The sequence below is a fragment of the Salvelinus sp. IW2-2015 genome, linkage group LG14, assembly GCF_002910315.2.
Source record: "Salvelinus sp. IW2-2015 linkage group LG14, ASM291031v2, whole genome shotgun sequence".
Classification (NCBI taxonomy): domain Eukaryota; kingdom Metazoa; phylum Chordata; class Actinopteri; order Salmoniformes; family Salmonidae; genus Salvelinus; species Salvelinus sp. IW2-2015.
Genome location: NC_036854.1, coordinates 21,645,780 through 21,660,376, shown reverse-complemented (window position 1 = coordinate 21,660,376; position 14,597 = coordinate 21,645,780). Strand labels below are relative to the sequence as shown.

The 14,597-nt window shown below is 46.4% G+C and overlaps 1 protein-coding gene across 1 annotated transcript in view; it reads left to right on the top strand.

Moving 5' to 3' along the window:
* Positions 1-14,597, top strand: part of rps6kc1 (ribosomal protein S6 kinase polypeptide 1) — a 46,870-nt gene that overhangs the window by 28,504 nt on the left and 3,769 nt on the right. The window contains exons 11-15 of the mRNA XM_023999747.3: positions 88-220; positions 1,234-2,991; positions 3,868-3,957; positions 10,109-10,191; positions 13,423-13,518. Coding sequence (XP_023855515.1) covers positions 88-220; positions 1,234-2,991; positions 3,868-3,957; positions 10,109-10,191; positions 13,423-13,518 — 2,160 coding nt within the window. The remainder of the gene's footprint in view (positions 1-87; positions 221-1,233; positions 2,992-3,867; positions 3,958-10,108; positions 10,192-13,422; positions 13,519-14,597) is intronic.

Below are 14,597 nucleotides of genomic sequence, written 5' to 3'. Positions count from 1 at the left end.
CTTAATGAATACAGACACAGGGAGTCGGGTTGGCAGGGCAATGTTTGCACAACCTCAATGCAATGTTTCTCCTTCATCCCTCCTCAGGGCTTGAGGAAGAGCAGTGACTGTGGGAGACCCAAGCGGACCATCATGCCTCACTCTGTACCCCACATGGTGCGGCTGAGGAAGTTCATTGTCTCAGAGGACACTGTGTTTCTTCTGCTACATTACGCTGAGGGTATGATGCACACTTCTTTTGTCTCCCTCACTCTATCTTTCATATCTCTTCTCTCCTTTATCTCCCTCCCTTCACTCACTCCCTGCCTGCCTGCCTACCCTTGTTGTAGACAGATGTTTGATAGAGTTGGGTGTATGTCACAGGTCATTATTCTGAATACCAGGTGGTGCTGCGCTTCATTAGCTATGCTAACACCTGGGCCTCCTTATTTTCCACTCACCAACGTGTGTGTGTGAAAGAGACAGACTCTGATAGCAGTTAGAGTAACTGCTATCCTCACACTTGTATTACTTGCGAAAAGAGACATTTATAAAAAATTAAAAAAATGTTATGTACCTATTGATTTTTGTTTACCATCATTTAGAAAATGAATGCGTTTTTCATATGGCATTCAAATATTTGATTGGCTGGCGCAATATTTGATTTGGAAAACTAGATAAAATGATATGATGCTTCAAATGGTAGATACAATCCAAGTCTAAGAAAAGCACAGCTGAAACTAGTGCGTTACAGTATAGTGAATCTGTCCCACATGGGAAGAGCAGACAAACAGCCAGCAAAGTAGTTGAGAGCAGACAGAGGGAGGCAGTGACCTGAGTGACATTCTCCAGTCCAACATGTGGTTGTTTTTCCTCCTAAGTGATCGTGCTGCCCTACTATCATTATCACCGCCAGCAGCACACACCCTATTCAGTCTCATCATACACAACAGATGCTGTCCTACAATCACTCACACCACAGCTGGATTAGAGTGTGTGAGTGTGTGTGTGTTTGGGGAGGAGTGTGCCCGTCTCTGCMTGCCAAGGACAGTTTCTAAATGTTATCATGACCCTTGAGGTAATTGAGTCCCCAAAACAATTAAACTGTTTTCACCATAATGTTGTTTTTTCCTTCTATTTACCTTTTGAGCAACCCACCTTGCCAACCAAAACGTTCTTACTTTGATCATTAAACAAGTTTCAATTCTCCCCATCTCTTTGTCTCTTCTCTCTCTCTCCCTCTCCTCTGTCCAGGTGGGAAGCTGTGGTCTCACATTGGGAAGTTCCTGCGTAACTCCAGCCCGGAGGACAGCTTCGACATTCCCTTCATTCAGAAAAGCCACACTACGGCAGTCTACTCTGCCCAACATGCTGCTCCCAAGCTGGGCTTGGACTCTGGCAGCTCTGGGTCTGGGCCTGGAGCTGGATCTGGTTCTGAATGTGTGCTCCAGAGGCAAGAGGAATCTTCTCTTGTCCTCCCCCAGAAGAGTGCTCTGCCTCCTGGACTGGCTGACCGCCTTAGGCCCCAGCCGGACTCTGGAGCGACCTCTGAGTTAGAGGAGTGCACCGACAGTTATCTGAATCTCTGTAATGAGTACGAGCAAGAAAAGGTAGAACCAGAAGCTCTAGGAGAGGGGGAAGAGAAGGAGGGAGAGGGGTGTGTGTCGAGAGGACAGGAAGCATCGTCGCTGGATGTCACCGTCACCACGACGACCACTTCCTCCAGGACTCGCTCACTGCTTAGCAACGACAGCCTCTGCTCTCCAATCAGCGCCCAGGAGCTGCGTTTCTTTACTCAGACGGCCGGGGATCACAACAACGGGCGTTGCCAGGAAATCGGGCAGGACCACGGCGAGGTGTTCAGCCCCTTGCTCTCCCCCGCCGTTCCCCTCTCGTTGGACCAGTCCAAACGCACCCCCATGGAGTTCTTCCGTATCGATAGTAAGGACAGTGCTAGCGAGGTGACGTGGTGTCCTGACTCGGCCGAGCTGAGGCCCAAACCAGACCCTTCCAAGCCACTCCCCTTCCTGTCCACCTCTGACCTGGGCTCTGAAGTCACAGACCTGTCGGACTTTGTGGAGGAGGTGAAAGGTCATGGAGGTGGGTCTGACCGGTGGGGTCTGGATGGTAGTGACCAGGGCTCTAATGAGTCGGTACCAGTCATCTCCTTTAAAGAGGCAGTGGTGGAGGACGAGGGTCGACCCCCTGACCTCCTGGTCAACCTGCCTGGGGTCATGGGTGGGGAGGGGTTGGTGGGGGTAACTGGGGAAGTGGAGGCCCTACAGGAGGAGCTGGTGTCCTCGGGGGTGTGTCTGGCCCAGGAGGCCAAAACCTCCCCTAAGTTGACCCAGCCGGACGTGCTGCAGCTCCACCATGAACTTGAGGAGGGGGAGGAGCTGGCTGTGGTGCGGGCCCTCCCCTCGAGGGACAAACACACCACCTCTTCCTCTCCCTGCGCCTCCCTGGGGGACGACTGTGGCCTGGCCTTCGGACAAGATGCCAAAATGGCTTCCGGAGCTCCTGTACTCCCGAATAAGGACTTCCTCCCTGCCAGCGCTGTGTCTATAGCCCCGCTCTCTTCCTCCAACACAGACATTCCATTCGCTGACTCACTTAGCTCACTTCCTGAAAGATTAGAAGCCATTTTGAACCCACAGGTACACCCTGACAGTTTGGTTCTTAACCCAGACGGGACGATAGCTGGCTCCAACTGTGGTCAGGATGGGACAGGGGCCAGCTCTGGGGCAGAGAGTGCACTAGGCGTTGAGTCCCAGTTCCAGGCCTGTAAGGCTGGTGTGTTTGGTGTGGAGGACATGGTAGAGTCAGATAAGGATGTGTCTCGGCTGTTTGCAGAGCTTGACCAGTTGTCTGCTGTAGCGTCCCAGGCTAGGATTCCAGAGGAGTTTGTGAGGTGCTGGGCGGTGGACATGGTCTCTGCCTTGGACTCACTCCATCAGGAGGGCATCGTCTGTAAGGACCTCAACCCCAACAACATCCTCATCAACAGCAAAGGTCAGAGGTCACACAGCTCTACTGAAGCAACAGGGCTTTGTGATGGGTGTTTGTATATAGCGTTTATCCATCAAAAGTGAACGCCCATCATACGTGTTGTGTAGACCCAGTTATATGCGTTAGGAGAAATATGCAGCCCTCAATCTAAGTTCCTCTGTCGACTAGAAGAGAAGTTATGAAGCAAAGTACTAAGTATTTCACACTGGTGGGGAATTTTCATTATCTTTCACTTTTCCTTCAAAGCTTAAACTACTAAAGTTCTGCCAGATATATTCATATAGATAGGACACGCCACTCATACGCCTATCTGTCTGATACCAGTGGTTTGGAAACTCCCTCCAAAGCATTATCTTTGTTTTACACCGACCGAAGCTTGAATCTCTCCTTCCCTTTCTAGTCCCATCATTTCTCTGTACCTTGTTATGGACACTTGTCTAATTATCTGAGTGGCTGTTTTGGTCTCCCTGTGTTCCCCTCTGTGTGTAATTATTGTTCTGAAGTGCTATCAACAGCCTAGGAGTAGTGTAGTGCATCAGTCTGGTTAACTCCGGCTGATGCCACCGGCTAGCTAATGGCAACATTAGTCCTAATGATACTGGTAGCCGTTAGCAGCTAAACAGGAGTAATCACTGGGGCCGTGTGCTGCTGGAATAGCTCTGTTCGAGAGAGAGAGGAGGTAAAGAGGGGTGTAAGTGTTCTAGAGGTCAGCTGAGTGGACTGTTGTGTGCAGAGAGAGCGAGGGAGTCAGGGTGACACAAACACTGTTTTTGGAAGTTGGAGATGTGTGTGTGTACGTGTTGACATAAGTTGGAAAGGGTTCTTTTTTGGGTTTGTTGACATGACTCATTTTTCTTTCTCTCGCTCCTTCGTTCCTAGGCCATGTTGAGCTGACGTATTTCTGCAGCTGGAGTGACGTGGAGGACTCCTACGACAGGGAGGCCATCGCTAACATGTACAGTGCACCAGGTGAGAGAGACACACAGAGAGATCAGATCAAGGCAACACATTAGCCAAGTTTTCAAAGCAGTTTCCTCCATTTGACCTGACTGCATTCATGTTGTGTTTCCTAATAGTCCGCCTCAGTGGACGCGTCATAAAACCACAGAAATGGTTCCAATGGTTTTTCCGCCGTTCATTTTTCACATTGTGAATTTTACGAAAAAATACATTTGTGTGTTTGGTGTAGGCTTGCCGTGACATTTTGATAGCCGTGTAATTCTCTCGGACAAGGTGACTTTCATCAATATATTGGGCTGAATTTACTCACAAAAATGTGCTATGCTAATTATTGATTGAAGTGACCTTATCCGAGAGAGATTTGCGCGCTTCTCAAAACGTCACGCCTGGGTAAGCCTACAAACATTATATGAAGTAGTTCTGAAATCCCAGAGGCAAAAAACGATTGGAACCATTTCCGGGTTTTATGACTGTGGTACTCAATTGTTAAAGAATGTGTGCTTGTGTTTCCAGAGCAGAAGGCCTCAGTAGTTTAGTAGTGAGGCTGTGTAGAGGTTCATGTTATGCAGAAGTAGGCCACTCTCCCTCCCATCTCCCACAAAGGCCTCATTCATACAGGAGCAAGGCCACGTAAACAGTTCACTATGTATGTGGGGCCTCGGGAAAGTGGGTTTAAATGGCAGTAGAGCCAATTCATTCATACGTGTAGATCTACAGATAACACACGTCGTTTTGGTGTACATGCCTTGAGAGTTCTCATTCAGTGATGTCTTTTCTTTTTTTACCTTTAGGCAAGTCGGTTAAGAACAAATTCTTATTTAAAATGACGGCCTACCAGGGAACAATGGGTTAACTGCCTTGTTCAGGAGCAGAACGACAGATTTTTACCTAGCTCAGGGATTCGATCCAGCAGCCTTTCGGTTACTGGCCCAACGCTCTAACCACTAGGTTACCTGCCGCCTCATAACATGAACAAGTTTTAAACCAACACATTTCCCAGAGAATTAAATCTAGTCACAGATGCACAGAAGACCAACCTTTTCTGTGAGTATTAATGACACGCGATTACTGTCATCTATAGTTTTGACATATTTTAAAAGGCTTAAAATGGACTGAAAAAAATGTATAGATTTAGGAACTGAATGTAGTTCCTGGGGTGTCCTGTAGAGGGTAGTATGGCGCCAGCCTGTGTTGGTGTGGTGTGACTGACCTCTCCTGTGGCCTGAGCATGCCTGTGGAAGCCCTGGCATGCTGTTTAAAGGCTGACTAAACACACTGCTGTTACACACAAGACTCTACCGCACCTTGTATGTGTGTGCGTGCGTACGTGCAACACTGATGGCGCATGACGCTGTACTGGAACACCAGACGACGTGCAACAAATATAGTTAACATACTGTGTGTGTCGCTTTGGATTAAAGCAAAAATGACAGATGTATATACTTTTATATACTTTTAAGTTCTCTCTCCCACCCCCTCCTCCCAATCCTTCTTGTCCAAACCAAATGTATGGCAGAGTGCAATATGTATGAAAGCAAAGCTCCATCTCTTTCCACTCATGTTATATTCCAGAAGCCCCAGGCAGGCAGGCAGACAGGCAGGCAGACGGGCAGGCAGTCCAGAGCAGCAGAACACCGTCCGTGTGTTAAGGCATTATAATGGAGATCGACACCGAGGGACATACACAGAGTATACCAAACATTAAGAACACCTTTCAAATATTGAGTTGCACCCCCCCCTTGCCCTCAGAACAGCCTCAATTCGTCAGGGCATGGACCCTACTAGGTGTCAAGCCTTTCACAGGGACGCTGGCCCATGTTGACTTCAATGCTTCCCACAGTTGTGTCAAGTTGGCTGGATGTCTTTTGGGTGGTGGACCATTCTTGATACACACAGGAAACTGTTGAGTGTGAAAAACCCAGCAGCGTTGCAGTTCTTGACACTAACCGGTGCGCCTGGCACCTACTACCATACCCCGTTTTTGTCTTGCCCATTCCCGCTCTGAATGGCACACATACACAATCCATGTGTCAATTGTCTCAAGGCTTCAAAATCCTTCTTCAGTCTATCTTCTCTCCTTCATCTACACTGGGTGAAGTCGATTTAACAGCTGACATCAATAAGCGATCATAGCTTTCACCTGGTCAGTCTATGCCATGGAAAGAGAAGGTTTTCTTAATGTTTTGTATGCTCAGTGTATGTCAAATGATCAAGCCCCAGAGGTCAGCAGGAGAGGCACTAAGGACAGACGAGGGAGGAATAAGCAGGCAGAGGTTAGGGAGTGTGTAGGTCAGCTGTTCGCTGTACTACTTTCATTTGTGAAAGATATTGGGTTATTTTAAAAGGGTGTGGTGACTACCGATTAGCTTCTGCGTAGATGGACTTGTAGGTCCATTATAGGTGTATCTCAGATCTCAAAGTGCATCTCATTTATGTGTCGGTGGTTACTTCCGCATCTGGTTGAGCACTGTTCATTGGGCAGCATGTGGTAGTTGTATTAGCCATGAGGATCCAGCAGGGGGATTCATGCTCTGTCTGTGAGTGTCTGTCTGACTTACCTATCTCTGCTTTATAGCCTTCACTCTCACTCATTTTCTCTCTCTCTAAGTCTCACTTTAACTCGTACTTTTCACTCTCTTTCAATCTCACGCTCTTTTTCCATTCTGTCTTTCATTCTATCTACCTCAATGTCATTCTGTAATCCCCCCCCCCTCCCACAGATGTACTTACTCCACCCCCTTATGTATTGCTGTTTACCCAGACAGGGTCAGTCCCAGCTATGGTTCATTCCTGATGACAGATTTATGATTGTTTGCCAGAGAGCTTGCAGGGTGCCTGCTGTGACAGGGCGCTGTGTGTGTTTGTGTCAAGAGGGAGAGAGAGAGACAACATGTTTTCAACACACTCACACCCAAAAACATAGGAGGGGACTGGGAAAGTATTTATTTTATTTTGATCTATTAGTTGTTTATTATCTCTTTAACTGAGATTAGAACTGATTCTGTAAACACCAGAGTGCTTTTCTGTTTATTTAAAAAATCCCCCCCAAAAATATTATTTTTCTTTTATATCCCTCCTCCCCATCAAACTAACAGCATGTTATTTAGTGACAATGGTTTTGATAATAATATGTGCATTGTCACTTATTGTATGATTCACTTAAAGATAGGCCTTAGATTCCCCTTCTCCCTATTGTATTCAACACCACAGTAAGTACATCTGTGGTTAACGTTAACTGCTTCTACCTGAAGCGTGAGAAGCTCCAGACTCTCCGGCCCTCCTCTCTTCACTTCCTCCTACATCACTTCCCCTTCGAACAATGGCAGTCGGTTGGTTTTGGGGAAGTGGAGAAGAGAGAGGAGAAGAGAGAATGTTCCTCCTGGCCCTAAGAGATGAGAGGAGAGAGTGCTTTTCTTAAACAACTGACCGAGGAAGAGGGAACTCCTTTGCTGTAGAGAAAAGAGAAGTTGTGTTCCGATTCTGCCGTTAGACATCACACCTGGGCTGAGAACACTGTGTGGCTCCACTCACTGTCTCTTAGCTGGCTTGGCCTTCCCTTGACTTCACTCTTTTTGTAAAGATCAGCAGAGGCTCCCATCCCTTTAGATGAAATAAGAAAGACAAGGTGGAAAGGAGCCATTTTTAATGAACTCACGTGTGTATTATAGTCATATAAAACGGAGGCATACTGTACGAGTGGGTTTTGTTAGTGACCCACTCTTTCCCTCTCTCTCTCTTCCTGCCTTGCTCTGACAGAGCGGTAAGTGTAGCCAGCTCCGCTGTCTTCTCCCTGCAGCTCCTCAGACATTAATCCATTGTGATGACAATTGACCTTGCTGTGAGACGTGTGTGTCCAGTATCCTCCCCCCAAGCTCATACCCACGCAGGTATCACTAGTCTGTTCAATGACGATCTCTTCTCCTTGGCTGTCAAAACGGTGGTCATGGGGAGCCCTGAAGACTGGTTGCTCAGTTGTGTGCGAGAGCGTGTGAGCGAGAGCGTGTGAGCGAGCGCTGGCTGGATGTTCCTTTAAGGGCGGCCAGAGCGAGGAGTATCATAGCCCCAACTGGGGCTCTCTAACCTTGGCTGAAAGAGAACCCCCTGGATCATCCTGGAGGAGTGGGAGCTTTGTCTCTCCTCCTCCCCAGCTGAGGAGCCTGGTCGCTGGGCACACGCGCTCTGACTCCTGGGCCCCGGCCCCAGGGTTACCAGGCCCCCCTCTGGAGAGAGGAGCGGAGAGAGACACAAGGGGCCATCTGGTGCCCAGTGGAACGCACGCACGCACAAACACACACACACGCACGGACAAACACACACCCACATACAAACACACAGACAAGAGCACTGACACACACATACACCACACACAAATGGCACATGCACCAGTGGCCCCCCCAGCCGACCTGCCTGTCACTCCGGCTGTGTGTCCCTGCTCCCCTAACCTCCTCTGTGGGAGAGAGAGCCAGGGGCCTGGAGAGCCCAGGGAGGAAGAGATGGAACAAGAGGGAGAGGGGGGGAGAGAGGGAGGTGGGGTTAGAGGAAGGACGCACGGCCGACACCACGTTCACCTTGACAGGGTCTTACAGTGTAGGGGGAACATGGAGGTTTGTCTTCAGTGGTAGAACAGAAAGACTAACGGAACAAGAGATACGGTATAGAGGTGGGAATTTAATGTTTGTGGATTTGGTTTTGCTTTTGCAGTTCCAGAAGACCTGCCTGGAAAATAGCATTGAATTGAAAACAATAGAAGACAGGACGACAGACCAGTGATGTTTAATACAAGGCAGCTGGAACTAACAGACAGGATGACAGACTAGTGATGTTTAATACAAGTCAGCTTGGAACTAACAGACAGGATGACAGACTAGTGATGTTTAATACAAGGCAGCTGGAACTAACAGACAGGACGAAAAGACCAGTGATGTTTAATACAAGGCAGCTGGAACTAACAGACAGGACGACAGACTAGTGATGTTTAATACAAGGCAGCTGGAACTAACAGACAAGACGACAGAGCAGTGATGTTAATACAAGGCAGCTGGAACTAACAGACAGGACGAAAGACCAGTGATGTTTAATACAAGGCAGCTGGAACTAACAGACAGGATGACAGACTAGTGATGTTTAATACAAGGCAGCTGGAACTATCAGACAGGATGACAGACCAGGTATGTTTAATACAAGGCAGCTGGAACTAACAGACAAGACGACAGACTAGTGATGTTTAATACAAGGCAGCTGGAACTAACAGACAAGGACGACAGAGCAGTGATGTTTAATACAAGGCAGCTGAACTAACAGACAGGTGACAGACCAGTGATGTTTAATACAAGGCAGCTGGAACAACAGACAGGACGAAAGACCAGTGATGTTTAATACAAGGCAGCTGGAACTAACAGACAGGACGAAAGACCAGTGATGTTTAATACAAAGCAGCTGGAACTAACAGACAGGATGACAGACCAGTGATGTTTAATACAAGGCAGCTGGAACTAACAGACAGGACGAAAGACCAGTGATGTTTAATACAAGGCAGCTGCAACTAACAGAGCAGGACGACAGACTAGTGATGTTTAATACAAGGCAGCTGGAACTAACAGACAGGACGACAGACCAGTGATGTTTAATACAAGGCAGCTGGAACTAACATGAGGATGAAATGGAGGGCAGGAGGGAAATGTTGACGAAGGCTTTAAGTGGAAGTGTATTATCATGTATTGTGTCTCTGGACTGGAGAAGTGTGTGCATTTCTGAAGGAGTGTCTGGTTGGTACCGTGTTTGTGTTTGTGTGTGTGTGTGTGTGTTACTGTGGGTTTCTGAGGGGTGTGTGTGCGCTTTTCAAATGTTTTTGTGTGTGAGGTCAGGTCATGCAGATGGTGTGAAGTTGCAGCACAGACGGTTTCCTCAATTTGACTGCTTTTTTATTATGCAAATCACCCCTTTACGAGACACACACACACACACACATTTGGCTCCTCACTGGTTTGTGTGTGTAATATGTTAATTAAATAAAATATTAAGTCGTTGTCATTTCATAGTGTTATTATGTGCTATTTTAATTTTGGGATAGTGAATTTAAAGGAATCGCGCTAATCACAAGTCAGAACTGATGTTTTGTCAGCTACATGTCCTATTATCACTTCTCTCTCCTTTGTTGTAGAGGTGGGCGGTATAAGCGAGGAGACGGCAGCGTGTGATTGGTGGAGTTTGGGAGCCATCTTGTTTGAGCTGCTCATAGGCAAGGTAAGAGGACAAATGGCATCAGTGTGGCTGTGTGTGTGTGTGTGTGTGTGTGTTAGATGGATGCCTGTGTGTGTGCGGGGGCAGTGAAGACATCTGTGTGGTGGTATATGTTGGCTCTCGCTGGCTATCGCTCTCGCTGTGCCAGGGTGGACATGTGACTCTATCTCTGTCAGGTGTGTGTGTGGAAGGTGTTTTGTGGTGTCTGTGTGTAGGTGCGTCTTGGATCTTCCCTTCTCTCCCTGGCTGGCTAGCTGTGCCAGGGTGGATGTGTGTGTGTGTGTATGTATGTATACATACATACATACATATATGCCTGTGTGTGTCTGTTGTTTGTGTGTGTGTGTGTGTTTGGAGGTGTCTGTGTGTAGTTGCGTCTTGGCTCCCGTCTCTCCCCCTGGTTCTCGGCTGGTGCCAGGGGCAGCGGTGTGACTTTCTCCCCCAGCCTGGGCTCCATCTGCTGGGGCAGGGGGTCACCTCTCCCTGGGCCCTCTCCTGGCTCTCTGTCCCTGGATCAGGGCTGGGATGGAAGAGAGAGCCAGCTCTCAGGACTCCTTGGGCTGAGCTGACTGACCTTAGATCAGTATAGAGGTGGGAGAACAGGGCAGATCTCTTGGTGATGTACTGTTGTGGCTGTTCCTGGGTCAGGGGTAGACGAGTACTGGTGAGGAGGGTGATATCACTGTCTTCTAGAACACAGACACACACTCGTGACAGGTCCAGAACACTCCTCAAACTTTTAATTGTCCTTAAATTTGAATAAATCCTAACTGACTGCCAGTGGCGTAGTTTCATCTGAACGATCTTTAGTTCCCATCACTAGCTGAAACAGATGAAACGAACAGCCAGGTTGGAAGTTTGTTTTAACATTGTGAATACACTTACTGGCAGAACTTCAACAAACCCACAGATTTCTCTTTTGAGGATTTTAGTTGAGGTATATTACACACACACACACACACACACACACAGAGGAGCTCTTGATCCTTGCAGGATAAGATTTTGCCCAGGGCGATCTTGACTGTTGCTGGGATCTGAGCCATATCTCCTGCAGCATGTGTTGGAAAGAGCAACCGATCTAACTGATGAACTAACAGGGTTTTTCCATGCTAATCTCACATACGCACGCACACACACACACACACACACACACACACACACACACACAAATGACTGTATAAGGGGAAGCACACATACAAATATTTTATGCTGAAAAAATATATAAACAACATTCAACCATTTCAAACATTTAACGGAGTTACAGTTCATATAAGGAAATCAGTCCATTGAAATAAATTAATTAGGCCCTAATCTATTTCCCATGACTGGGAGTACAGATATGCATCTGTTGGTAACAGATACCTTAAAGCAATATATTAAGGTAGGGGCTTAGATCAGAAAACCAGTCAGCCATTTGCCTAATGTTGCGCCACGCATCTCCTTCACATAGTTTTTTTTTATTGTGGCCTGTGGAACGTTGTCTCACTCCTCTTCAATGGCTGTGCGAAGTTGCTGGATATAGGCGGGAACTGGAACACGCTGTAGTACATGTCGATCCAGAGCACCCCAAACATGCTCAATGGGTGGCATGTCTGAATATGCAGGCCATGGAAGAACTGGGACATTTTTCAGTTTCCAGGAATTGTTTACAGATCCTTGTGACATGGGGCTGTGCATTATCATGCTGGAACATGAGGTGATGGCGCTGGATGAATGGCACGACAATGGGCCTCAGGATCTCGTCACGGTATCTCTGTGTATTCAAACTGCCATCAATAAAATGCAATTGTGTTAATTGTCCGTAGCTTATGCCTGCCCATATCATAACCCCACCGCCCTCATGGGGCACTATGTTCACATCAGCAAACCGCTCGCCCACATGACGCCATACACGGATGGGTCTGCGGTTGTGAGGCTGGTTGGACGTACTGCCAAATTATCTTACTAAATAATCTGTCAACAGCTCTGGTAGACATTCCTGCAGTCATCATACGCCAGGTCAGCGGAGTCAATCACCACCTTCCGGAGACACCTGAAACCCCACCTCTTTAAGGAATACCTAGGATAGGATAAAGTAATCCTTCTAACCCCCCCCCCCCTTAAAAGAGTTAGATGCACTATTGTAAAGTGGTTGTTCCACTGGATATCATAAGGTGAATGCACCAATTTGTAAGTCGCTCTGGATAAGAGCGTCTGCTAAATGACTTAAATGTAAATGTAAATGTAAATGTAAATCATACCAATTGCACGCTCCCTCAACTTCAGACATCTGTGGCATTGTGTTGTGTGACAAAACTGCACATTTTAGAGTTGCCTTATATTTCCCCCAGCACAAGGTGCACCTGTGTAATGATCATGCTGTTTAAACAGTTTATTGATATGCCACACCTGTCAGGTGGATGGATTATGCTCACTAACAGTGATGTTAACAAATTTGTGCACAACATTTGAGAAATAAGCTTTTTGTGCTAATGGAAAATTTCTGGTCTTTTATTTCAGCTCATAAAACATGGGACCAACACTTGTTGTGGTTATATTTTTGTTCAGTGTATTTACTTGGCTTATGTTTTTCCACAATAGGGCTGCGTTGGGTTTTTAAGTAAAATCTCAAGGGCTTGTTGTAACACAGTAATTATGACTACCTGTGGTGTAGGTGCACACACACCCAATTACATTACCACCTGCCTGACTCTGTTTGCATAGAGCTCTTCCCTTTGTAACGCATGTTTATAGTGACTTCAACAGAATAACTGTCTGTCTGAGTTCCCCCTTCCATCTCTTCCACTAACCTCTCCCCATGTGAAAAACAACCTTTTCCATTAGGTCACAAGGAAGAGCAACAGCCCAGTGAAATCACACTGATATTATCTCTGCTATGATCAGTATTATTTCAGGTGTTTTCTCCCTCTCTCTTGTCTTCTGTTTATCCAGTCAGCTTTTCTCCTGTAGTGGCCTCCGCAGGCTGGGGGTCTGTCTCTGTCTGCCTCTGTGGCAGCTTCACACAGAGAGTAGCCGAAACTTGAACAGCTTTTGTAGTGACGGAAACAGATAAATAAACTGGGGTTTGTCTGATGTGTATCTGAGACCATGGAGGTTGATCCAGGCTGGATAACATTTCACCGTCTGAATGACACCGAGCTAGAATAATATGATCCGACCGGGTGTCAAATAAATACGTGTAATTGTGTGAGCATGTTTTTGATGTGCATAATGTGCGTTTCTCTTCCTCCCCAGTCTCTGCTGCAGTGCCACCCAGCTGGTATCAGTCGCCACACGGCCCTCAACGTCCCTGAGTTTGTATCTGAGGAGGCCATGTCGCTACTGGTGGAGGTCAGTACTCTTCTGTTCTATAATACACATTGTGGCTGCTCCTCCTTCTGTTGACTACTCATCTCTTCTATTCTCCTCTGTACTGATGAGTACTTCATGTACTAAAGTAAACACAGGCACTGTGTATAAATACATCCTATATTTAACGTAGCTCGCACAAGGCTAGAGTTCCCTTGCTAATTCCTCATTCCAATGTTTAATATAAACTGGGTAGCATTCATACTGCTCCTGTCTATCTATCTAATACAGCGTGTGTGATGCGTTATGATAAAAAGTCACAATTGGTACCCCGTAAGTGAGAAGACACCATCTAATGACAGTCAGACTGACATTTTGATTGGCTCATGCCCGGGTTTAATAATGGATTACTATGGAATGTCCTATGGTGTGATGATAGGCATGGAGAACAGCCATTACACACATTTTTAAACTGTCTTATGTCACAAATACATTATCTAATGAATGCATAGATGCTATAATGAGTGAGCTAATGAATACATGGCAGATGTGCGATTTCACACCAGTGTGAGCGGAAAATATTTTTAGTATCTCGTATTGTTCTGGCAATTCTCACATAGAAACTTCATTGGGAGGAAGGATGTCTGAAATGCTTTTTACAAAATGCTTTTATGAAATGCTTTTCATGCGTTAATTTTTTTTGAATATCATTATGACAGTGGCCGTTTTAGGCCCTTTTCGGACCTATATATGCCCTCTAAGACCTTATGATCCGTGAACCGTACATGATACATCTTGGAGTATAATGACAGCAAGATGTTGTCTGTATCATGTACGGATCATAGGGTCTTACAGGAGGTATGTATAGGTCTGAAAAGGGCCTAACATGGCCACTTTCATCATTATAAAAAAAATATATATACAGTGGGGAGAACAAGTATTTGATACACTGCCGATTTTGCAGGTTTTCCTACTTACAAAGCATGTAGAGGTCTGTCATTTTTATCATAGGTACACTTCAACTGTGAGAGACGGAATCTAAAACGAAAATCACATTGTATGATTTTTAAGTAATTAATTTGCATTTTATTGCATGACATAAGTATTTGATCACCTACCAA